General features: G+C 41.9%; 1 protein-coding gene across 10 annotated transcripts in view; it reads left to right on the plus strand.

Moving 5' to 3' along the window:
• Positions 1 to 25,207, plus strand: part of CCDC178 (coiled-coil domain containing 178) — a 136,723-nt gene that overhangs the window by 108,194 nt on the left and 3,322 nt on the right. For all 10 annotated transcript variants that reach the window (XM_083517739.1, XM_083517748.1, XM_083517745.1 and 7 more), the window contains one exon: positions 16,415 to 16,549. In XM_083517739.1, coding sequence (XP_083373865.1) covers positions 16,415 to 16,549 — 135 coding nt within the window. The remainder of the gene's footprint in view (positions 1 to 16,414; positions 16,550 to 25,207) is intronic.

The following is a 25,207-nucleotide window of genomic DNA, read 5'->3' on the forward strand; positions in this document are numbered from 1 at the left end:
ATTTTGTTGATTTGGTAGAAATACTTCTGTATGTTTTTGCAGATTGTTTTTATATACAGTGCTATGCAGGCTTTTTATAGATGTCCTGAATAAGTGTAGGAATTCATTTCAAATGCAGAGAGAGAGAGAGAGAGAGAGAGAGAGAGAAATATTGTATCTTTTAGCCATCCTATCATGAATGATTGTACCAGATTTCCGTTGCTCAGATGAAACTGCAGCTGTTTTGATAAGGAGGAAGCACATTGCTATATTTGTGGTTCACTTGTTGCGCTAGCTTTCTTTGACAATGGTGACAGTGCCTCTATACATCAAGAAATTATTCTCCCTTTTGTGTCTGCCAGGGGTCCTAGAGGGAATACTTTATATTGGAATCATGTTTCCCTTTGAGATTTTGGCATTTATACAGCAGTTCTGATCAGGAGCCCATTGTCAAACAGCTCTTGTAAAATATTAAAAGAAAGAGTTGAAAACCTGTCAGATTAAAAAAAAAAATGAATTGAACTATGTGCTTTCATCAGATGAGGGCCACGTCTGTGTTTTCCCAATGAGCCAGCAATTTAATCCATAATGGATGCAAAACATATTTTTAGTTTACTAAACATATTTTTTTCCATATTAGGGGCATTGGGATGGGGATAGCATGCACAACAATATCAACACATATTATATCAATGATGTTTTCTGCTGAATGCCTGTTAAAGGAGCCTGAATGGAGCCTCTGCTTGAGTGCAAACGTGTCATCAGGGAAGGATCTGCTGTCTTAGCTCGGGTTGGACTTAAGGGCTCATACAACAAGTAGTAGAGGGGAAGTAGACATAGACAAGACTAATCTGATAATTCAGATTAGGGGATCAATAACCTGGAGGTTTGTTCCTTGCCAGGTCTGGAGTCTGCTTGGGCTGAATTCTGTTTCCACCTAAGATACTGTATTTTTTCCCCCTGAGGCATAAGCTGCAGAAGGGCTTTGATGCCGCTTGTGGCCTCTGAAGCTAACATAGAGACCCAGGAAAGTAAAATAGGAACCTATGTTGTCTTCCTACATCACTATGCTATCTTATACTGAACCAGATTATTTGTCCACCTTAAGTATCACCTACACTAACTTGCAGCATCTCTCCAAGGTGTTAAACAGTGGTATTTCTCAGCTCCAGCTGGAGATGTTGGGTATTGAACCTGGAATCTCTTGCCTTCAAAGCATGGGAACCACTACTAAACATGGGCTATCCTACCCCTAAGAGCAGTGAAAGTAGGAAAGGACTTTTGGAAACAATGGGAATTGTGAACCTTTCATGTTCTTCTTCCTCCTCACCTGCAGAAAACTCCTGTGCCACAGCTCCTTCTGTTACCAACTGTGCATTAGGATGTTAGGTAGCTAGTATACAACTTAACGCTTTAGTTTGATATGACTGAAATTATTTCGTTTCATCAATAAATCTCCTGGTTTAACTGATACCCATTTTGCCTTGGATAGTTCAAGCAGTTGCCAACCACTACTGTTGCCAAGTTGCAAACCAGGGAGGAGGTTGCATCTTTAAAAGCATGCTGCTGTCGCTTCAGAGGTGCACACTACACTTTCACTGTGGTTGAAGGACAGAGAGATTAGTCAGGAAGGTCAGTTAAGGAAACAGCAGTGTCTGGCTTGCCTGATTTATACTCATTGCTTGTAGAGAGACATCTAGAGGCCTTCACAGGGCAATTGTCATCTGCTTGTGACTTCACAAGCCACTAGATGTGTCTGCACAACTGAGGGCGCCAAATGGGGAAAAACTTGTCTCCATTGTTTCATTGATTGACCTTTCTCCCTTTATGATCATTACTGGACAAAGACAGGAGAAGGTGCAGCACATGTGTCTGCAGTGACCAAGGAGTCACAATCCTCCTTCCAGATGCAGTTTAGCAATCCGACCAACCACTGAAGTCTTTAAAAACTCACTTGAATGCGATTAAGCTTCCTACATAGATGAAGAGGGGAAGAGAAGAGCAATAAATTGGAAACCACAAATGTCAACTGAAAAGACTGAATAGACATACATCAGTCACCCCCAGAATGTTTGTGGACACAGAAGTACCTCCAGCCCCCTAGGTTTTAAAGACAGGTTGGGGTAATGAAAGCCAAACCAAAGAGGACAGCATAAAATATTGGCTGGCATAGTCACTGTCATAAAAGTTTTGAGTCACACCAGAACAGTTATGAGAGTGACAAGCATATGAAGTCATCCAGAGCAGTTTTTGGACCATGACACAATCTACCAATCCAGCTGCATAGGCAATCCACAAAAATAAAACCAAGCTTTAACCATCTACAGTTCTGTGGCAGTGCTGCTCCCCCCCCCCAGTGTTATTAATTTTATGCAATCACATATAAGCATTCTCAAAACATTTGTTCTTATTCCTGACCACTTTAAAGCTCTTTCGTTTTGTCACCATCTTTTCTCTGAAAATGTATCTACAATAATGAAGATAGGTATAAAAAGGAAGAAGGATTAAGATTAAAACTGTGATAAAAAACCCAAAACTTTAGACTGACTGACTGACTTTTCAGACTTGTGTTGTGTTGTTAAATGGAACTTGCCAGAAGGGAAATAAATGGGGAACATAATTCCACAATAAGCAACTGTTTAGCTAATGTGGTGTAGTGTTAGAGTGTTGGACGTGGACGTGTGAAGCCCCACTTGGCCATGAAACTCACTGGGTACCTTGGGCCAGTCACAGCCTCTCAGCCAAAGCTACCTATAACCGCCCTGCAGTCGGGGGGGCGGGCGGTATAGGGCGGTATAATAAATAAATTATATTATATTATATTATATTATATTATATTATATTATATTATATTATATTATATTATATTATATTATATTATATTATATTATATTATATTATATTATATTATATTATATTATTATACCTCACAGGGCCCTTGTGAAAATAAAATGGGGAGAAAGAGAACCGTGTATGCCACCTTAAGCTCCTTGGAGGAAAAGTGGGGTATACCGGTAAATATAATAAATAAACGGTTTGGTTATATTCAGCCAATGAACAGAACTAGCTCCTGCTCATTTTTCAGATTTATCTATAGGTTTTGGAACCAAAATGCCAGGAAACAATGCTCTTACATGGCTATCTGAGGAAAACGTTTGGAACATCTCATGAGGAAATGCTTTGTGGTATTTTTTATTCAAGGAACTGTGGCCCTCTAGAGGATCCAACAGGTTTTTCTGCTGTTGCCCTCAGAAACACTCCCAAGGGTTTTGGGAATCAAGAGGCAGCTCCTTAAACAGAAACATTCTCCTCAGATTTTTGTGAGTTCCGAGAAGGGAGCAGGGAAATCCTCAGCTGAAAGACAGCTCCTTTGTTTCTGCCCACACATACCTCTCATGCCCCTTGAATTTCCAGGGTGAAGTGGGTCTAACTTCTTCACAGTAGAAAATTCTGGACCTCTGTTTCCTCCTCAGACAGCGCAGCTCACCCTTCAGTTGGGTGGGGGGAGGGGGAGCCTGACCACATTAAGCTCTTGATGTTGCAAAGCACAACAGCTAAAATGCCAAGGTTTCAGGTTCGATCCCTGTCTGGGAAAGCTGCATATTCCTGCACGGCAGGGGGTTGGACTAGAAGATTATCAGGGTCCCTTCCAACTCTATGATTCTGTTATTCGTATTGTACCAACACGGGTTGTCTTCGATTTGTTTCACAATTTGTAAACACACACACACACACAAACCAACGTTTCTTGTCTGCAAGAGGGTGAGGAGGCCCTTGCTCGCCTCAGAAAATTGAATTCTGATGGTCGGAGGATGGGCTGTCTGAAGTGCCTTGCTGTCATGCCTTGCGGGGGGTGTCTAGAGGTTGGGATTTCAGGGGGGGGGCAAGTCTTATCTGGGGAAAAATGAAGCCTTTAATTGTGCATAGTGATATAATATGCTTGGCTGGAGGCTGCTGCTAAGGATAGTCCAGATTTGTTAGTTTTCCTCTTGCTAGTTTGGTGTGAGCAGTAGTGCAGCTAGGTAATTTTAGGTCCTGTGTTGGGTAGTTTCGTGAGAGGGGCCCCGTTAGACAGCCATGTGTATTTCAGTTGTGAAGCATACAACTAAAATTTCTCTCCTCCTGCTGCTCCACTACCACCCATTGCTTTACAATAGCTTCTACAATCCTGATTATGTTAAAACAAAAACAAAAGGTATTTATCAGCTCTGATTAAAAATAAAAATATTCTGAGTATGCTTTGTTTTCACATTTTGAACTCAATTAAATCGTAGCTCCACTATGCTTACAAGAATAAAATGGGGCTTGCTTCTGCTGCTCTGATACTAAACACATTTACTTGAAAATAAACACCATGTATTGCGTGGGGGGGGGGGATATATTCCTGAAGTAAAATGAATAATAAAATGAACATATGTAACCATATAAAATTCTGGCCAGCTGTCCCCTGATTAATAAGAAAGGATTCTGCAGCAGCCAGAGTTGGTCCCAGAGGACACCAGTATCCTCGTGCCAACCTAGGAGCTGATGCCAGACCTGTTGCCACTGCCCCTATCATCTGTTGCTCTCTGGAAGTAATATGAGAAGCCCTTAAATCCTAGCTGCCCGCTGGACACGAGCAAACTCTCTTATTGTTAGGCCTCTTAATGTGAACTGCTAAATGAATTGCTTAATAGGAGTATAGTGCTACTGGATATTATTAACAGATCTGTTGGTATGTTTCATGCTCATTTAAACCTTTTATATGTTGAAATGTCTGTGGTATATTATAGTGTATTGCTTTCATTTGGCATGGCTATGGTGTTTGTTGTACTCAAGTTATCATCTGTGAACTGCTTTGCACGCAATGTATTTGTAGAAAACGTGGTAGATAAATAAAATTTGACTGTAATCAAATAATTCAATTTTATACTTCGTAATACATTTTGTAAAGTGTACCTTAGATTCAGCTACACCTATTTGTGAAATTCATTTTAGCTACATGATGGACAAGGAACAGAACAACAGGGAAAAAGAAAATAGATAAGTATGTGGCAGAAGATTGCCAAAATACTTCAGTGTGAAGTGCCAGGTACTTAGAAATATTGTAGGAAAGCTTCTTGGTTGATAACTGTGCATGTGTATTGGACTGTGGATTTTCAGCAATTAACCATGTAATAATATATATAAGAGAGCCAGTGTAGTGTAGTGGTTAAGAGCGGTAGTCTCATAGTCTGGGGAACCGAGTTCGCGTCTCCGCTCCTCCACATGCAGCTGCTGGGTGACCTTGGGCCAGCCCCACTTCTTTGAAGTCTCTCAGCCCCACTCACCTCACAGAGTGTTTGTTGTGGGGGAGGAAGGGAAAGGAGAATGTTAGCCGCTTTGAGACTCCTTAAAGGGAGTGAAAGGCGGGATATCAAATCCAAACTCCTCCTCCTCCTCTTCTTCTTCTATAATTGTTTAAATCTATGCTTTCTGTCTTGAACCCTTATCAGCTGAAGTCTTATCAACTGAAATAAATAGCTGCTATGGTCTGCATGTTTTAACTGAATGCTATAAATTCGCTGACTAACAATCCAACCCAAAGGATGATTCACTGGGATTACTCCCACATAACAGAGCAATCGGGGACGCGGGTGGCGCTGTGGTCTACACTGAGTCTAGGGCTTGCCGATCAGAAGATTGGCGGTTCAAATCTCTGCGACAGGGTGAGCTCCTGTTCGGTTCCAGCTCCTGCCCACCTAGCAGTTCAAAAGCACATCAAAGTGCAAGTAGATAAATAGGTACCGCACCAGCGGGAAGGTAAACAGCCTTTCCATGCACTGCTGAGGTTCGCCAGAAGTGGCTTAGTCATGCTGGCCACATGACCCAGAAGCTGTCTGCGGACAAACGCCAGCTCCCGCAGCCTATAGAGCAAGATGACTACGCAACCCCAGAGTCATCCGCGACTAGACCTAACTGTCAGGGGTACCCTTAACTTTAACAGAGCAATCAACCCCCAAGTGGTGGTGTCCCTCTGCCCAGTTCCATTGGGCTACACCAGACTTTGCCTGCAAGACTTTGCTTCAACTGCCACAAAGGTCCCTGCAGAGCCTGCTGAAAGTGTGGGAAGGTGGAAACTAATGCTGATGGCATCCCCATCAGTGGTTACCAGCAGAACGCCCCATGGGGTATTTTGTTGCAAGGAGCGCAACTGGGCCGGATGATCGTAAGGCATTCCAGCCACTGGTGATGTGCCTAATCCAAGTTTCTCAGTTGCACCAGCCTGGAGCTCGTGCACAAAATATGGGACACACACATACAAACCCCTTCCTTGCACCGTGGCCAGTGTAAGTAGTGCTGGTTCAGATGTGGCCGTGACTCTGCCATTCCACCCTGCTGCTCCCAGCCAAAATTAGGATTACTTCCTAATATGGTATAGGGATGCATCCTAAGGCTTTGTTGACATGTATAAGATTGATAACTTCTTAAAATACAACCCTAGTCAACAACTGATTATGGTAGAAGGCCACATTGTGAAAGGATAGAAAGGATGTTGGGCTAAATCTCCAAATTCCATTCCCTCAGATATTGCCAAACCCTATTGCTACATTCCTCCACACCCATTTTTTCCTCTTGTTTCAATGTGAGGACAAAACTGTTCCCTTTAGAACACAGACTTGGCCCAAGGGCCTCATTGGTAATTACTCATCGGTAATCCTCAAGGATTACTAGTTGGTAATCCTTGAAATACAGTATTGTAATAAAAAGTACAACATGACTTCCTATCATATCATATCATTTTATTTTATTCATCTAACTAAAAACAATAAATGTGCTTGTTGCTTGTTTGTTCTTTATTGTTTTATTTGTCCCCAGATTATGACTATACTGTATTAGGCAGGATTTACATAACCAGCCCTGTCAATGGAAGCCTTGCCCAAGGACTTCTTGCGCAATGGGGCTTCCCCTCTTCTATTTCTCTGTGCACCTCTACTCTGAAATTGTCTCTGGGAGGTCAGGAGAACCCCCTGAACAGCATGAGTGAAGGGGAGAGGGAGTATTTTTCCAACTGGCAAGCTGAAATGCTTGTGCAGATGGAATAGTTGTAAGAACATGGCATTGAATTCAACCCAATATGTTTTTAGAAATTTACATTAGGAATTGCATTCACCTAGAAACCGAAATATGGCTGGTTACGATTCCAGCAAGCTGATATTATATATAACCGGAAACTCTATCACTATGGATTTATTTAGCTTTAAAATAAGAGTTTTCGGTTTGGAAAAGAATGTAATCTATTAGAAGGGAACATTTATAAAATGAGATTAATCCATGATCTTCTGTCAGTGCTATACAACCTACAGATTAGCATGAAAATAGAATTGTGATCTACTATACGAACTTGTCAGAAGGAAGGAAGCACTGGTGTCAGGGGGAAATTGTGTTTTAGAAAAATGCAAAACGAGGATATATTAAGGGAAGATTGGAAGCAATCACAAAAAACCATCAGAGTTTTAAGAATATTCAGAAAGCCATATGGAAAGACGGAGGATATGAGTATGTAGAGTAATGAACTATCTAAATGTTTAGAAGCATAAAAGCTAAGAATGACCAAGCAATGTATTTCTGAAGCAATGTATTTCAAACCAAAAGCTGTGTTACCAGTGATGGCTGGTGCCCATTGAGACCAGTAGGGCAGAAGACAAGGATATCAACAGTAGGTGGAGCCAGAGCCAATGACAGGCAAAGAAAACAACTTCCCATTCTCCACTCGGATGAGTTCTGTAAGGGTATCACTGTGACGGAGGACATGAGTAATGTGCTGTTTCCTCCTCCTTCCACAGCCTACCTGAATTCTAAGTTTGAAGGAAGAACCCTTTTGACACAGGAGTTCCATTAAGACAGTCCACCTGCTGCCAGGTTTATACGCCTATGTTGAGTGGTGGAGGAAGTAGGTGAAACTGCTTAATTGACTCTGAGGATGACAACCCTTCAATGCCATTATCCTCATCTACTTCCTAAACCTCCAGCCTTCCTAAATACTTCTTAAACCCAGGGATGTCAATAATATCTGGGCTACACTCTGAGTAAGCACCAGACTGAAGGAACTAGGTTTGAATTAAAAGGGGTGAAATAGCACTATTAGCTATTATTAATGGAATATCTCTGCATCATCCTGCCCAGCAGCCCAATATGTGATGAACAGAAGAGGTATGGATAGGACACTCACAGGAAAGTTCCCAGAAAGGCCATAGATACCCACCCATAAATAACTTCTCAGTTGTGTCTGACAAGAACATGTGAGGCAATTCAAGAATAGTCTTATGAATGCCTGCCAGATCCCACAGATATTGTACCAAAACCTCATGATCAGCTACACTGAAGCATGTAGAAGGGTTTAACTGGACTTATTCTTATTGATCTTCATTTACACACTAAGTTGTTAATAATAATAATAATAATAATAATAATAATAATAATAATAATAGTTTGTTTGTTTATACCCTGCCCATCTGGCTTTGTTTCCCCAGCCACTCTGGGCGGCTCCCAACCGAATATTAAAACACAATACAGCATTAAACATTAAAAACCTCCCTAAACAGGGCTGCCTTCAGATGTCTTTTAAAAGCAAGATGGTTGCTTATTACCTTGACATCTGATGGGAGGGCAGGCCCCACTAATGAGAAGGCCCTCTGTCTAGTTCCCTGTAACCTCACTTCTCGCAATGAGGGAACCGCCAGAAGGCCCTCAGCGCTGGATCTCAGTGTCTGGGCTGAACGATGGGTGTGGAGCCACTCCTTCAGGTATACAGGACTGAGGCCGCTTAGGACTTTAAAGGTCAGCACCAACACTTTGAATTGTGCTCGAAAACGTACTGAGAGCCAATGCAGATCTCTCAGGACCGGTGTTATATGGTCCCGGCGGCCACTCTCAGTCACCAGTCTAGCTGCCGCATTCTGGATTAATTGCAGTTTCCGAGTCACCTTCAAAGGTAGCCCCACATAGAGCGCATTGCAGTAGTCCAAGCGGGAGATAACTAGAGCATGCACCACTCTGAAGAGACAGTCTGCAGGCAGGTAGGGTCTCAGCCTGCGTACCAGGTGGAGCTGGTAGACAGTGGTCAAGCTGCTTGCTCTGCTACCGGGGGCAGAGAGCAGGCGGGGTGGGGCTGGTGCCCCCGGGGACATGCGCCTGGGGGGCATGATGTGCATCCTGGGGGGCGTGGTACGCTGCCCGCAGGGGCATGGCGCGCATTCTGGGGGCATAACACACTGTGGGGACGTGGCGCCTGGCGCATGGGGGGGGGTAGGCAACGCATGTCCAGGAGGGCTGCCGCAATGGCACTGGGGCGGTCTGCTCCCTCCGCACTCCCATTCCTCTGCCAGTGGTGGTAGACTGCTGCCCTGGACACAGAACTGACCTGCTCTTTCATGGACAGCTGTGCAATCCTAGTGCCATGCCTGGTTGAAAAGTAGAACTGCAAGAGTCTCAGTGTGGAAAGGAGGGCCGAGGAAATGTCTCTATGTAAGGAAACATTATTATGGTTTTCTTGACCTCTTTCTTTCTGTCATAATACCAAGTCTGGGATCCCTACAGTTGGAACAAATCAGTGGCGGACCTTGCGGTCTCAAATTTCAGTGGCAGCCTGCACAACACCAAAATTCAGTGCTCCCTCCTCTTGCCTTCCATTTTACATCATAGTTGCAACACCCCAAGGCTCCACACCCAGTGCAACCAAACTGGTTGCAATCCCCTAAATCTGTCCCTGAACAGATGTTAGAGTGAGCATCAAATAAGTTTGGGAATGCACAAAACTGAGAATTCTTGGGAAATGGATATCAATATTAAAGGCTTCTTAGTCATTGTATCTTTTTGTCATATTTGGAGTTTGGACAGATATCAAAATAATGAACCAGATTAACTCCACAAGAAATCATTCAAGGGAGGATGTGCATTTGTATACATGTAGGATGTACACATGTGGCTTTTTGTGTATGTAGTTACGTACCTCTGTTCTGTTTGTCTATAAAATAGAAGTAAATTATTGTTGTTTAGCTGTCAATTTAATATCTGTGAATATATACATCATTGTTTTTAAGACATAATTTTGCTAAATTTAACCTCCCTTGTTAATATAATTGTAATACCTGAGTAGACGGTGTCTTGCGTGCTTTGGTGTGATTTTGATAATATTGAATACCATATTTGTTCAACTAATTACTACAATATCTTATTGATTTTCAACATCCTGCTTTATTTCTAACACATTTTGATTTTGTAAATGGTACACATCCCTAAAATTAGATACCACAGTGCATTAAATTATAATTTCTTTTCTACTGTGAGATGTTTATCATTTTGATTTTGGAAGTACTTGTACCTCACAATAAGAATAGATTAAATAGATGATTGCTCTCCATTGCAGACTAATTAGCTGACCGTGACAAAGAAATCTGCTGAATTTTCTTTGGAGGAATGAATATAAATGAAATTAAATTTGTCACTGGTTTAAATTGTATTATTCATCTGTGTTCTATTTTCATTCTGTCCTAATCCAGGGATAAGAGATAGAATCCTGATTTTTCTCTGATATTTCATTATTGTAAAATTGAGATGTAAGGCACACTTACTTTCTGACCCACTTAGCATTTTAGCGAGTAAAAAGAAAAAGGAGTATATTGTCATCACTGCACATATTGGGATTCCTAACTCTACCTAGGCTCCACCTAGGCTGCAGGACTGATAAACAGCTATTCATTAGCTACACTTGGTCCCCACTGTTACTTATCATTTTATTCTCTCTTGTTTTCAGGTTCCCAAAGATCTGGGGCTGAATGGAAGTTTCAGTGTCATTACATTACTCATTCATTACATACTAAAAGACTACACTTCGCACATGAAGCATCTCAGTGCATGTTTTATACCAGTACTAGAGCACTTGCTTGGTATGCAAAGGTCCATGTTCAGTTCCTGGCCTAGCTTGTTTGGACCAGAAAAAGTTCCAGTCCAAAATTGTGAGGAGGCACAACCAGTTAATGTAGTTAATACTGAGCTAGATTGGCCAACTAACATAAAATATATTCCTTATCTGTTGCTGGGCGCACTAGTTATTTTTGCAGATTCATGTATATTTCAGTGCCTACAGCTATAGGATAAGTCTTTATAAAAGATACATTTTTAATAATAGTAGCTAGATTTGACAACAAACTATATTGAAACAAATTTTGTGTACCAACTCTCTTAATCTTTACAAAATTGTATCAGAGATAGAACCTGATAATAATGATAAACAAGAAGGAGACTTGAATAGGACATTTACTAGCAAATATATATTTGCATGACAGAACAAGGCTCTTCTGCTTATGTTAATTTTAGAGCAGATTCCAACACAGGTTTCTTTAAAGTCTTAGTAAATAGATGTATCATGGTCCAAACTATTGCTGGCAAAGAGCTGGGGGGAAATAAGCAGATTCCAGGTAACACAGGGACATTAATTAATTAACCAGTCTAATATTTGCAACCATCCTCTCACTTCCTTATTATTCACAATATTTAATTATTTCAGATATTCCATGAAAACAATAATGCCCTTATGTAAGTGACCTGCCTTTTACAAGTGGTATGAGCCCCATAGGACACCCAGTGCCTGAGTGTAGGTGGGAATGAACACATGGAGGAGAGAACTGAGGGAGAAAATACCTTTGGCTTTGCCCCCTTGGTCTCATTTTTCTTGCATGTAACCACATTCCTTATGACGTTTCAAATGAAATTTCTGAATCCACCAAAGGGGGTGGAAAGCTCTTAGAACTGTATTTGTTTTTTATATAAATGCCAGTGAACTAAACATGGGATTTTCAACAAGGAAGTGTAGCTGGTCATGGGGCAAGTCAAAACTGGCCACCTTACTTTCTAGGAGTACCTTCAGTCACTTTCTTACTCTGCTCTTAACAATTTAAACATTTGTGATTCAAGTAAAACCTAATCAGCAGTACTATCAACCCACACAGTGTGGGCAGTGTGAGGAACAGTACCACATTTAGGATGGTGTGAGCAGTTCCCTCACACAGTGCGCCAAGCCAAAGGGGCACAAAGTAGCAGTAGTAGTAGTAGTAATACTTATCTTTATACAGGTACCTACTGAGAAGATCCATAAAAAAGCAATTGTACCAAAATGAATTATTGTGAAAATAAGAAATGGGGGGGGGGGACCAAATGTCCTTGCTCGGGGTGCAATATTACCAAACTCCACCCCGGTGAGGAATTAGTCTTCTTATCAAGTCAGCAGTCGCCTTTTCATTTAAAGTTTCATTTATGATTTTAAGAGCATTGAATCATATAATAAGAAACTGAAATTCTAGATCTTAAAGTATTTTTTCATGTTGTATAATTATTTTATATTACTACACTTCTCAAAGCATTCTAAGTTCAACCACAGTTATAGGGACTAAAATGCTGTTTTCCCTCACTACTGCCATTGGCTTTTCATCATTACAAAAGTATGTGCAGGTTGCTGACAAAAGAGCTTTATTTAAATGAGCTGTAAAATCTTTAACAACAATTCTAAGTGGAACAGATTTAATAATAAAGAGATATCTTTTTACCTATGCACCTGGAGTATTAGAAGATAAATATTAGCTACATTTTGCTCATAATTCTGCCATTCTTGCTTGCCTTGCCAAAACCTGTAGAGTTGTTTTGTCAGTGTTTGAGTTATAACAATGAATTGTACTGACACGGCTTATATCATTTACTTAGTATGCAACATCTCATTGCATTATTAAATTAATATGGCACATGTAGGATTATCTAATATGTTTAATTATTATTTTGGAGAGAAAAGGGCAGATTTAGAAAGATCAACATTTTCTGCATGGTTTTTTAACCCCTAATTCTTCAACAATCCTCAACGGATTTGGTTTCAACGGAAACCAACATTAAAAATCTAACTCTATGTGCACATCTAAAAATGCTCTTTGGGCCTAGTCAATTAAAGCAAATGGTGCCAATTAGCTAAATGTTCTGTTGTGGAAAATGCCAACTTCCAATGTGGCAATTTCATAAAACTTGGCTCGAACAAATAAAGGATATATAGAATCATAGAATCATAGAGTTGGAATAGACCACAAGGGCCATCGAGTCCAACCCCCTGCCAAGCAGGAAACACCATCAGAGCACTCCTGACATATGGTTGTCAAGCTTAAAGACCTCCAAAGAAGGAGACTCCACCACACTCCTTGGCAGCAAATTCCACTGTCGAACAGCTCTTACTGTCAGGAAGTTCTTCCTAATGTTTAGGTGGAATCTTCTTTCTTGTAGTTTGGATCCATTGCTCTGTGTCCGCTTCTCTGGAGCAGCAGAAAACAACCTTTCTCCCTCCTCTATATGGCATCCTTTTATATATTTGAACATGGCTATCATATCACCCCTTAACCTCCTCTTCTCCAGGCTAAACATGCCCAGCTCCCTTAGCCGTTCCTCATAAGGCATCGTTTCCAGACCTTTGACCATTTTGGTTGCCCTCCTCTGGACACGTTCCAGTTTGTCAGTGTCCTTATTGAACTGTGGTGCCCAGAACTGGACACAGTACTCCAGGTGAGGTCTGACCAGAGCAGAATACAGTGGCACTATTACTTCCCTTGATCTAGATGCTATACTCCTATTGATGCAGCCCAGAATTGCATTGGCATTTTTAGCTGCCGCGTCACACTGTTGGCTCATGTCAAGTTTGTGGTCAACCAAGACTCCTAGATCCTTTTCACATGTACTGCTCTCAAGCCAGGTGTCACCCATCTTGTATTTGTGCCTCTCATTTTTTTTGCCCAAGTGCAATACTTTACATTTCTCCCTGTTAAAGTTCATCTTGTTTGTTTTGGCCCAGTTCTCTAATCTGTCAAGGTCGTTTTGAAGTGTGATCCTGTCCTCTGGGGTGTTAGCCACCCCTCCCAGTTTGGTGTCATCTGCAAATTTGATCAGGATGCCCTTGAGTCCATATGATGGACCCAGGAAATAACATAAACATGGAGAGGAGGGAGAAATTATGAAGAAAATATTATAAACTTTCTCTGAATGTGGATATAAGACAGAATTGTTTCAAAGATATGACATGTTGGCATCAAACTTCTGTAATTATCAGAGCCAATATGTTATTGGCTCAAAACTGGAAATTTGCCATACTCCCTCCCTGGAAACAATGGCTTAACAAATTTTGGGATTTATCTATAACAGCAAAAATAATGACTTATTTTAGAGCAAGAATTGTTAATAAATATAGAAATAATTTCTGGTAAAACTGATTGCCCTTTATACAATATTATCAAGAAAATACAAAATACAAGTAGTATTTGAATTATTATTTTTTTGAAAATATGTATTTTTGTCTTGATTCTTATTTATTTATTCTTATTTGTATTATAACATTATGATTTGAAGTAATATTTTTTGATCAGAGTTTTTATTATTGGTAATAATTGTCAAATAATTCAATAAAAAAACACAACAACTGGAAAAACCTAGAAGTAAGACATTGGGTTGGCTTAGTGTTAAGTTTGAACTCTGTCTTGTGGTTTGTCTTGCCCCAAACAAACACAAGATGCAACCATGGTTTGTTTTTTTATTTATTCTGATTTGTTTGTAGGTAACAAACCATGAGCCCAGGTTTGCATGTAATGCAAAGCCAAACTATAGCTTAGCTCTGGGTAGCATTGCAGCAGCAGGGCCAGGAGACAAGCAAAAAGCCACACTTTTCTCTCTAGGCACCAACACACTTGCCTGTTCACAGTAAAACCATGGTTTGGCTTAGCACTGCATGTGAATGAGGCCCATGTGAAATATTGAAATATTAATTTTCAGCATTATAGCTGGTATTTTGTATAGATTTTCAAAGATGGTATTGAAGACGGGGAAATTATGTGTTTCTCAACTCCCTTGAGAAACAAAATGAAAATGAGATTTGGACACGGTACAATGTATTGGTCGCCAAAGAACGCTTCCTTTCTCTGATATAAAGACATTTTTATTCATGCATTCATTGTGGTATTGATCTCAATAGGTTTGAAAACTTCCATAGATACATTATACCATTGTTTTAATGTGGTTGACAACCATGCTCAGAAAGGTTGTGTACTGACAATAGTGACTGACAGTTTACTGAGAGTACTGTAGCATGACTAAATAGCAATGCAGCTTTAAAAACTCTTTGATATAATTGGTTCCCATTAGCCATTTTCTACATTAGCAGTGTTTTCCTCTCCTGCAACAAACAAATGTGGCCAGGATCCAACCAGTATCTCCTGTGGATTTGGGCATGCCCAGTGATACTTTTTACTTCTTACTTTTCTTTGAACTGATAGATCCTTACCGTATTGCAAAATGCTCTTGAAAGTTTTCCTGTGTTTCAAATGTGACTCAGAAGTTTCACGTGTGGAAGCTGTTGTCTGAGCCCCTTTGGGCACATGGACTTAATTACTATCCTAGATATAGAAAGGAAGGGGGTTTAAATGTTAGCTATTAAGGTAATACGTTTGCATCCATTCATTTGAGCTGCATGTAAAACTACTGTGCCAGATTTTTTTATTTATTTCTTATTTATTCCCAAATTTAGAAGAACTGTAATATAAACAGAAATTGGTTAATAATGTGTCTTCAATAGCTGTTACGTTTAAAACTCATTTAATATTCTTTGTCAAAGTGATTTTTGCAGTTAGAAAGATATGTAAGAAAACCAGGGTAAGCCCACACTTGTGATTCTCTTTATACAGTATATTGTAACATCTGTGTAAATGTGCATGTGCAGATATAGATATATAGATATGGTAGTGTCACATTCAGCTGCTGCCTTAACTGCAATTTAGTGCAGTTAGATGCTTTCATGTCACATGGTTATAGCTAGGTAGATTAATAGGGAGTTCTATCTGGAAATTTCTTTCCTGTTATTGTTCTCCCTCAGCTGCTGATGGTGAAGTTAATTCTCTTTAGTTTTGTCATGCTCTGGAGCACACATTGCCAAGCTATGATAAGCTTTACAAGGAAAAATGAGCCACAGTGTCCATCAAAGTCTTAAACTTGCATTTTAAACTTTGGCCTGACCTGATGTGCCATTCAAAATGCTTCAAAAGATTATTTTTTTAAGAAAGGTTCAATATGTCCCGAGGCTATCGGTTTTGAGTTAAACTGGGTGAAGTAGAAATATTTTACTCATCAGCTTTGCAGTCACAGAGTTTGCCTCAGCTAGAACAAAACTGCTGAGGCATTTAGAGAAAATTAACCCCCCATCCTGGCAGCCAGATGTGACTGGTTTCTGATGAATGCACATGAGTGGGCTGAAAAATCAAGAGACTGTGAAATTCCTGTCAGGTCCGTACAGTGCAGAATGGGCTATTGACTGCTTTCTATATTTCCCTCCATCATTCTTCTTGAACACTGCCATTAATTTCCTCTCCCACTCTGACTTATTTTTTCCCCTTTCCTCTTTTAGCTCTCTCGGCTGCAAAGGAAGCTGCACAGGGTATTGGTGGAGTACTTCAAACAGCGAGCCGTCTATAGCCAAGCTGGGCTGGCGAAGTTCCAGGCAGCCTCTCATGAGAATTTTCAGAAAATATTAGCTGTGCAGGTAGGTGATTGCAGGGAAGTAGGAAAGATCATTCTGATCTAGATTGAAAAGCAAATGATGGGTAGTGTGATGAAGCATTAAAACCATATCCCATCAGAGTTTTGTAAATTTTTAACCTCTTTAATAAACTGAAATTGCATGAAGGATGAATCCAGTAGGCAAGAATATGTACCACAGATAGATATTTTCTTTAAAAGAGAAAGTTGGATTTTGTTCTCGGAAGCCTTTACAATGATCATTATACAAATATATTTATTTTTAACCATTGAAAAACAGGCATTAAGAGTTCAGCTAAAATATTTTAGAACACACTATAGCACATTCCTTTCTTTACCTCTTATTGACACAGAAAGCAACACTTTTAATTTTTCACATTTTATTCCTCTAAAGAAAAAGAAGCATAGATTACCCATTTACTGTAGCTAAAGATCATCACTTTACATATTCTGAGGGGTAATGGCATCACAGGAATTAAGGAATCCTGGTGTAATGGACACAGGCCCAATCTGATTAAGCCAACATTATTCTTACCTTCAGACCCAGACCTGGACACCTCACAATAAGAGCCAAACTAAATGTGACAGACTGCCATGTGTAGTCCTCCCCTTTTTTTTCCTTCACAGAATGTGGGCGTAGAAATAAGGGGACTTCTTAATATTTCTCCCTCTAGCAGATTTTCCAATAACAGTTGTTCCCTCCCAAACTGCTTTCTCTCCAATCACCCACATCATAGAATTGTAGAGATGGAAGGGACCCCAAGAGTCATCTACCGTATTTCTCGCCCTATAAGACGCACCGGCCCATAGGACGCACCTAGTTTTCAGGTGGGGAAATCAAGGAAAAAAATATGATTTCCCCCCCGCAGCTCTGGGAGCAGCGGACAGGCTGCACGCAGCCTGTGCGCTACTCCAAGACCTTCTCCCTGCTTTTGCAGGGAGGTGGCGGAATTCCCCCACCTCCCGCAAAAGCCCACAGGAGCCCCACTTGACTCCTGCGGGCTTTTCGACTAGGAGGGAGAAGGGACTGATTCGGCCAGTCAGTCCCTTCTCCCTCCTTGGGGAAAAGCCCCCAAGAGCCACTTGCTCTTTAAAGGGTGCACGGCTCCTGCAGGCTTTTCTAGGAGGTGGGGAATTCCCCCACCTCCTAGAAAAGCCGGGGAGCCCCTTTAAAGAGTGCACGGCTTTTGCCTGCTTTTGCAGGAGGTGGGGGAATTCCCCCATCTCCCGCAAAAGCCCAAAGGAGGGAGAAGGGACTGATTCGGCTAGTCAGTCCCTTCTCCCTCCTTGGGGAAAAGCTCCCAAGAGCGGCGCGCTCTTTAAAGGGTGCACGGCTCCTGCAGGCTTTTCTAGGAGGTGGGGGAATTCCCCCCCCTCGTAGAAAAGCCAGCAGAAGCCGCGGAGCCCCTTTAAAGAGCGCGCCGCTTTTGCCTGCTTTTGTGGGAGGTGGGGGAATTTCCCCATCTCCCGCAAAAGCCCAAAGGAGGGTTGGAGAGTAGCGGCAAGGCGTCGCGCGCCTTCCCGCTGCCCCCCATCCTCTGGGGCTGGCGATGGGGGAAGCGCTGCTTTCCCCACCGCCAGCCTCCAAGCCGGGTTGGAGAGCAGCGGCAAGGCGTCGCGCGCCTTCCCGCTGCCCCCCATCCTCTGGGGCTGGCGATGGGGGAAGCGCTGCTTTCCCCACCGCCAGCCTCCAAGCCGGGTTGGAGAGCAGCGGCAAGGCGTCGCGCGCCTTCCCGCTGCCCCCCATCCTCTGGGGCTGGCGATGGGGGAAGCGCTGCTTTCCCCACCGCCAGCCTCCAAGCCGGGTTGGAGAGTAGCGGCAAGGCATCGCGCGCCTTCCCGCTGCCCCCCATCCTCTGGGGCTGGCGATGGGGGAAGCGCTGCTTTTCCCACCGCCAGCCTCCAAGCCGGGTTGGAGAGTAGCGGCAAGGCGTCGCGCGCCTTCCTGCTGCCCCCCATCCTCTGGGGCTGGCGATGGGGGAAGCGCTGCTTTCCCCACCGCCAGCCTCCAAGCCGGGTTGGAGAGCAGCGGCAAGGCGTCGCGCGCCTTCCCGCTGCCCCCCATCCTCTGGGGCTGGCGATGGGGGAAGCGCTGCTTTCCCCACCGCCAGCCTCCAAGCCGGGTTGGAGAGTAGCGGCAAGGCGTCGCGCGCCTTCCCGCTGCCCCCCATCCTCTGGGGCTGGCGATGGGGGAAGCGCTGCTTTTCCCACCGCCAGCCTCCAAGCCGGGTTGGAGAGTAGCGGCAAGGCGTCGCGCGCCTTCCCGCTGCCCCCCATCCTCTGGGGCTGGCGATGGGGGAAGCGCTGCTTTCCTCCACCGCCAGCCTCAAACAGCAGACTCTCCTGGCTTCAGCGGAAGCAACGCGACGCCTCCGGAGCGCAGGCTTCGGAGGCTTCGTGTTGCTATCGCTGAAGCCAAGGAGTCTGCATTCGCCCCATAAGACGCACCCACATTTCCCCTTCATTTTTGGAGGGGAAAAAGTGCGTCTTATAGGGCGAAAAATACGGTAATCCAACCACCTGCAATGCAGGAATATCAACAAAAGCATCCATGACAGATAGACATCCAATCTCCAAGGAAGGAGAGTTCACCACCTTCTGAGGGAATCTGTTCCCCTGTCAAGCAGATCTTGCTGCCAGAAAGTTCTTTCGATGTTTAGTCAAAATCTCCTTTCATGTAACTTGAATCCATTGGTTCAGGCCCTACCCTCCAGAGCATGAGAGAACAAGCTTGCTTCATCTTCCATGTGACAGCCCTTTCAGTATTGGAAGATGGCTATCATATCTCTTCTCCATCTCTTTTTTTCCAGGCTAAACATACCCCGTTCCCTCAACTGTTATCATAAGGCTTGGTTCCCAGACCCCTGGTTATCTTGGTTGCCTTCCTCTGCACATATTCCAGCTGATCAATATCCTTCTTAGATTGTGGCACCCAGAACTGGACACAATATTCCAGGTGTGGTCTGACCAAGGCAGAATAGAGCTGTACTCTTACTTCCTTTGATCAGGAAACTATATTTCTGTTGATGTAACCTAGAATAGCATTGGGGGGGGCTCGTAAGACCCCTAGATCCTTTTCACATGTACTACTGGCAGTCCAGGTACCCCCCCCCCCATCTTATATTTGTGCAGTTGGTTCTTCCTGCCTAAGTGTAGAACCTGCATTTGTCCCTATTGAAATTCTCTCAACAGGGACAGCAATCCACAATGGGGAATGACTACTGAGAGGGCATTTGCATTGACTACAGACTCTTCATGTTATGTTTCCAAATCATGTGTCATATTGTTTGACTGATCCTGGTTTCAGAATTATGTGCTAACTCTGCCCCAAAGTGGGTAGCAGCCAATAATAAGCTGTTGTTGTTGTTTATATTCGCCTTTCTTGGGAGACAATGGAAGAGGTGCACTTCAGGGTGAAGTCAAACCGTTGGAGAGTTATAGCATCTGCTGTGGCTGTAGAGACTGATATGGGAGAGAGATGTTTTGCTGCATGCGGGGCAGATTAAGGCATCCAGTTCTGTTGCCACAGGTACACCATGACATGTCTTTTCTCTGCACTCCTCCCAGAGATCATTCTTCCTCTGGTCACTCCTATAGATACACAACCTGACTGTTTCCAGGTACTGCAATCATCTGCAAGGGATTCCCACACATGTTGCCAGCCTTCATGATATATTTGCAGACATCTTTGTAATGCAGTGTTGGTCTGCCAGTAGGCCTAGTGCCTGAAGCCAGCTTTCCATAGAGCACGTCCTTTGGGATCCTGCAATCTCCCATTCTCCCATTCTGTGGACATTGCCACAGAAGCCTGGTAGCTACATGTGGCACGAACACAAACAACCAAGACCAGCTGGTGCCAGTGGTCTGACCTTGGATGTCTCTGGAACACTCACTGTTTTCCCTTGGTAGAGAAGAACATGTTCGTGATGCAAGTTAGCAGACTTATTTTTTCTTAAATAATTTGTCCTTGAAAGAAAGAGGAGTGGTAGTACCCCTGGTTTAGCACTATTAAGCCTACTGTCACAGACTTTAGTTGTAGTCTCGTAATCCAATGCCAGAGCACATCTTCTAGAGTTAGTGCCCTCTGTGCCCTTGGAAAATGGGACCAGTGTTTACCTGTCTATTGAACAGCCCTTTCATTTATGGTTTCCTTCTTACTTGTCAAGTGATCATCAATTTAACTGCATTTTTTCTCAACAGTTCTTTCACAGGTAAATTATAATAGTTCTCTAGGTGGATGATCTTCAAAGCCTCTTTTATTTCTGAGGGTTCAAGTATTTTTACAATTGCCGATAACATTCAATTGCATCTTTTAGACATGCTAATTTTTCAGTTATTGCTTACTCTCACCTTGCAGGCATATGGAGTTTGGCAACACTGGTGTTTTAGTAAGCAGAGACTGGTAGTGGCTTTTTATTGGTCCTGCTTTTTGCCATTATTTATAATAATTATCTGGAATGCTGAAGATGAAATTTAGGTACAAATCTTCTATTTTATAAATTTCCGTTTCCTGTTTAATATGACATATTACAAAATACAAGTTTCACTTCTTAAGGACAACTGTGAATTAATTCCCTGATATTCTGAACTTTAGATCAGATTCTGTGGTTGTCTGCAGAGAGCAGTGCTCATACATATTTTCCCTGAACCCAAGACAAGCTTGTAATGTGCTCCGCTCTTATCTCTCTCCCCCACCCCATCCTGATCTCATATTGGTTTTGAAAAAATGAAGGATTGATTGTTCCTTAGCTTCATTTAGTTCCCTTTGTTCAAGCTCTTTATGTTTCTGGCAGTTTGGCATGTATGCACAACAGTGACAAATACTCTACAGATACTGGGATCTAGTGTTAGTTCTCTTATGCTCTCTGGAGACCAGAGGCCTATCTCATGGATGCCATCTTCAGTTCCATGATGGAAGAAAACTTGGATATAAGTGCAAAAAAGAAATATAAAATAATAAATGTACTTGTTTATGTTCTCGGGTATGTAAATCCACTCAGCATCACTAGGCTTGGGAGAGTGGGAGAGGTGCAGAATCTTGCCATGTAGACGGCAGCCTGTTCAGAAACCTTGGGTGCTTGTGAGCATTCTACACATGCGACAATATTTCTCATTATAACTCCTGTGCATATATAGCAGTATTCCAGTGCTTCTTAGTATAGCATGTATTAGGCCCTACTCCTACCAGCATGTATGACTCTTAGCAGACAGGGTGGAAGAAGAAACAATCCAAACTATGCAGGAAGCAACCTGCTCAGTGGCATAAATACCACAGATTGCATCTAAAATTATAGACTAATCTTGGTTGCCATTGGACCACTTGACAAAGTACCTTAGCATGACAAAATACTGCAGTTGCAGTTGGTACATGTATGTTCAAATGTCATCAGAACAGCTTATGGATGTTAAGGCTTCCTTAGATTGCCTTGGCTGTTTGACCAGTCCTTTACCTACCATGCAGTAGAGAGAGAGGTAAATTTGACTGTTCCATTCACATTTCCTTAAATGTAGCAAGATTCATTAAACTATATGAAGTTTAGTGAATTGCAAGAGCCAGCCAAAATGCTGCTGTTGATTTGCTTGAGTGCCTTTTGTGTCTCAGTGTGTCAACTTGGTGGTGCTGTGCAAACAGGGAAATCCTTTGTTCAAGCTTGTTACCGCTTAAAATCCTAGCTAGTTGCCTAATGCTCTCTCAGCACTTTGCTGCTACTGTTCTACGATGGCATTTTGGAGCCATTCACAGAATTTGTCCACTTCTGGGTTATGGTCTTTTCTTGTCTTGGCTTCAGCCATCTGATCCTCCTTGAGGGGAAACCTACTGCAGTGTTGCTTCATTCCCTATCTCTTAAAGCATGCCCTCAGCTTGTCTGGCAGCTTTCTGAACATTGCTGCTCCCTATTCAAGGTAAACATAGCCTGGTCTCAGCAGCCAGACTGTTATTTCCCTAGACCACGGCAATGCTAACTTCACACTCCAATTCCCGATTCCCTCTATTTATAGTCTGAATTCTAACCTCTTATTCCTCAGGTGACCCACATCCTCTATTACTAGCTTCACCTAGGTTAGTGCCAACCCAGCATGCCAGAGACCTAATCTTTTAAGTCACTCTGGTTCAAAGGGGTCTCAGTTGTGCTATATATACAAAGCACTTCTTACAGCCTCTCAGATGGGAATCTGGAATGCCTCTAACAGATAACAAGGTTTTCCTTATTTAAAAAAATATTGCATATTCATATCAGTGTCCATCAACCTTTGGACTTCTATGAAGACAGAAATATTGGAGGGAGAGAGTCCTTATCCAAACTGAACTTAGGTGGTGGTGTGAATTGGATACAAGGTGGTAATCATGTGAGACCCAAAAAGTAAATTTAACAGAATGTAACTGATTCTAATGTCATTAGACTATTTGACCTGATTCAGATGTACTGATAGGAGTCCAATAAACCAGCCCAGAATATCAAACCAGGATATAGTTTGATATCCTGTCTTTGAAGAGAACTCTTAACAATTTCCACATTTGGATGTCCAGTGAAACCATGATTTAGTAAACCAGGAAGGTTTACCCAAGCCAGTTGACAAGGGGAGGAGAGAGGCCAGGGCTGAGGAAGGGAACACATAGAGAAACTCAGTCTGGTAAACCAAAACTACAGATGAACTGAACTATAAGGTATTTGTTTTCCCCAGAAGTATCAAAGTTGGAGCATTTTCTGTGTTGGAGAGGTGTTGACAATGTTGTGCTCAAACAGATGAGACCTCAGAGCATGGCATATTTATTATTATGTATTTTGGCTAACCAGACTAGAAACCATTTTTAGATCACACCTTTGGAACATTGCCATTAATAATGTGCTATTAATGTTCTGATATTACTGGTGTGCTAGGTCACTTCCATGTGGAATTATATTTTAAAATAGATTCAATTCTGTATTGACCATGTAAAACATATTGCTGCAAAAGAAACTGTGGCTTTGTAAGCTGTCAATCCTCTCTTTATTTTTTCAAAGTACCATGTGTGAAACATCAGGAAAATACCACTCGGCAGCTTGTAATGCCAAGCTTGCTAACACACTTTAGGCCAATTTAGCCCCTCCTCTTTTAACCTACATCACAGTTTTAAAGATGCAAGGAACCATTTTTGGCAGCTGCCCTGCTTTTATTACTTCCTGAATTAATTGCGTCAGTTTAGCACATCTCCAGGAAAAGATGCTTCTTCCATTGATTATGAACATAGCTACTGAACTCTTAACCATGGCTGCAAAGTAGATTATCTTTTAAAGACACTGGTTTTGAAACTTAGACATTTAATTTAATTATCTTTTCTCAGAAGTGTACAAAGCAGTGAGAAACCTCATGTGAATAACATATTTATAAGACAATGCAGAGATGCATTTTTTGCCACAAACTCACTAATTTTAGCTATAATCACTAGCAATGTTTTTGTTTTACAGACTACTATGATTTGGCAAAAGAATAAAATTGCTTTTAAAGTACAAAAATAATTATGAACCACTTGAAATGTAATGTCTGTGTTTTATTTCTCATCAGAATTCATTAGTGTGTAACATCAATAATTTAGCCCATCATTTGCCAACACTGACTTGGCTCAGTAGTTCAATCATGTAACCCTGTAAACTCACTTTCCATTAAAATGAATGTTGCTGACAAAGGATAACTAAAGAGATACTTCATTTATTAGCTAAAGAGATACTTCATTTATCAACATTTTTAAATTAGGAGTTTGGGACCACAGACACTTAGCTGGATAAAATATTTGAAGGGATCTTTACTATACAACTCAAAATGTATGTGGAATCATAGCGTGTTATTCAAAATGACAAATATATTTTTATTTGTGTAACATGCTTCATAGATAGCATGCTTTTCCAGAGGCAGGCAGAGCCACTTGCAAACAATGATATGACCTACCAGGATGACAGCTTGGTTGTCTTGCGCAAAGCAATTATGGTGCAGTGTCTTAATGGAATTAGAACTTCCTTCCTTCCATTTTGCTGTAGAGGAATCCAGGCTGAAATCAACCCACGCGTGACATACTTGTCCTCTGAGTGGCCACCCATGATTCTACCTGGATAGGCAGCTTGAGATGGCATGATCCATACTTCACAGACTGACAATGTGGGTACACAGTGAGGTATTCTGATGACTGGCTTAGCATATGCAAAGAATTGACTTTAACCCACACTCTAACATGTGGTTGGAGTGAATCATTGTTTAATCAAACATTTCTCATACAAAAACACTAAATGCAAACCAATTTATCCTTCAATTTCTAAACAGTAATTTGAAGCATTAATTTGTAAATTAATTTATCATGAAGTAGGCCTTTCGCAATAGCCACTATTTTTATCTACTCCAAATTGAATCTTTATGATTTTTAGATTCCTCATCTAGTGGGCCAGTACGCACAGAGCTGGAAATTGGGGCATTTAGATAGAATCATAGAATCATAGAGTTGGAATAGACCACAAGGGCCATCGAGTCCAACCCCCTGCCAAGCAGGAAACACCATCAGATGAGGAACCAGGCTATGGGAGAGTCATTGAACTCTATATGGTTCATGTGACTTGGTGCTATATATGAGTGCTTCAGTTGCTATAGTGCATCTACTGGACATACATTGCCCAGAGAGCGCTGATTCTTTACA

Source organism: Podarcis liolepis (genome assembly GCF_965112155.1).
Source record: "Podarcis liolepis genome assembly, chromosome: 8".
NCBI lineage: Eukaryota > Metazoa > Chordata > Lepidosauria > Squamata > Lacertidae > Podarcis > Podarcis liolepis.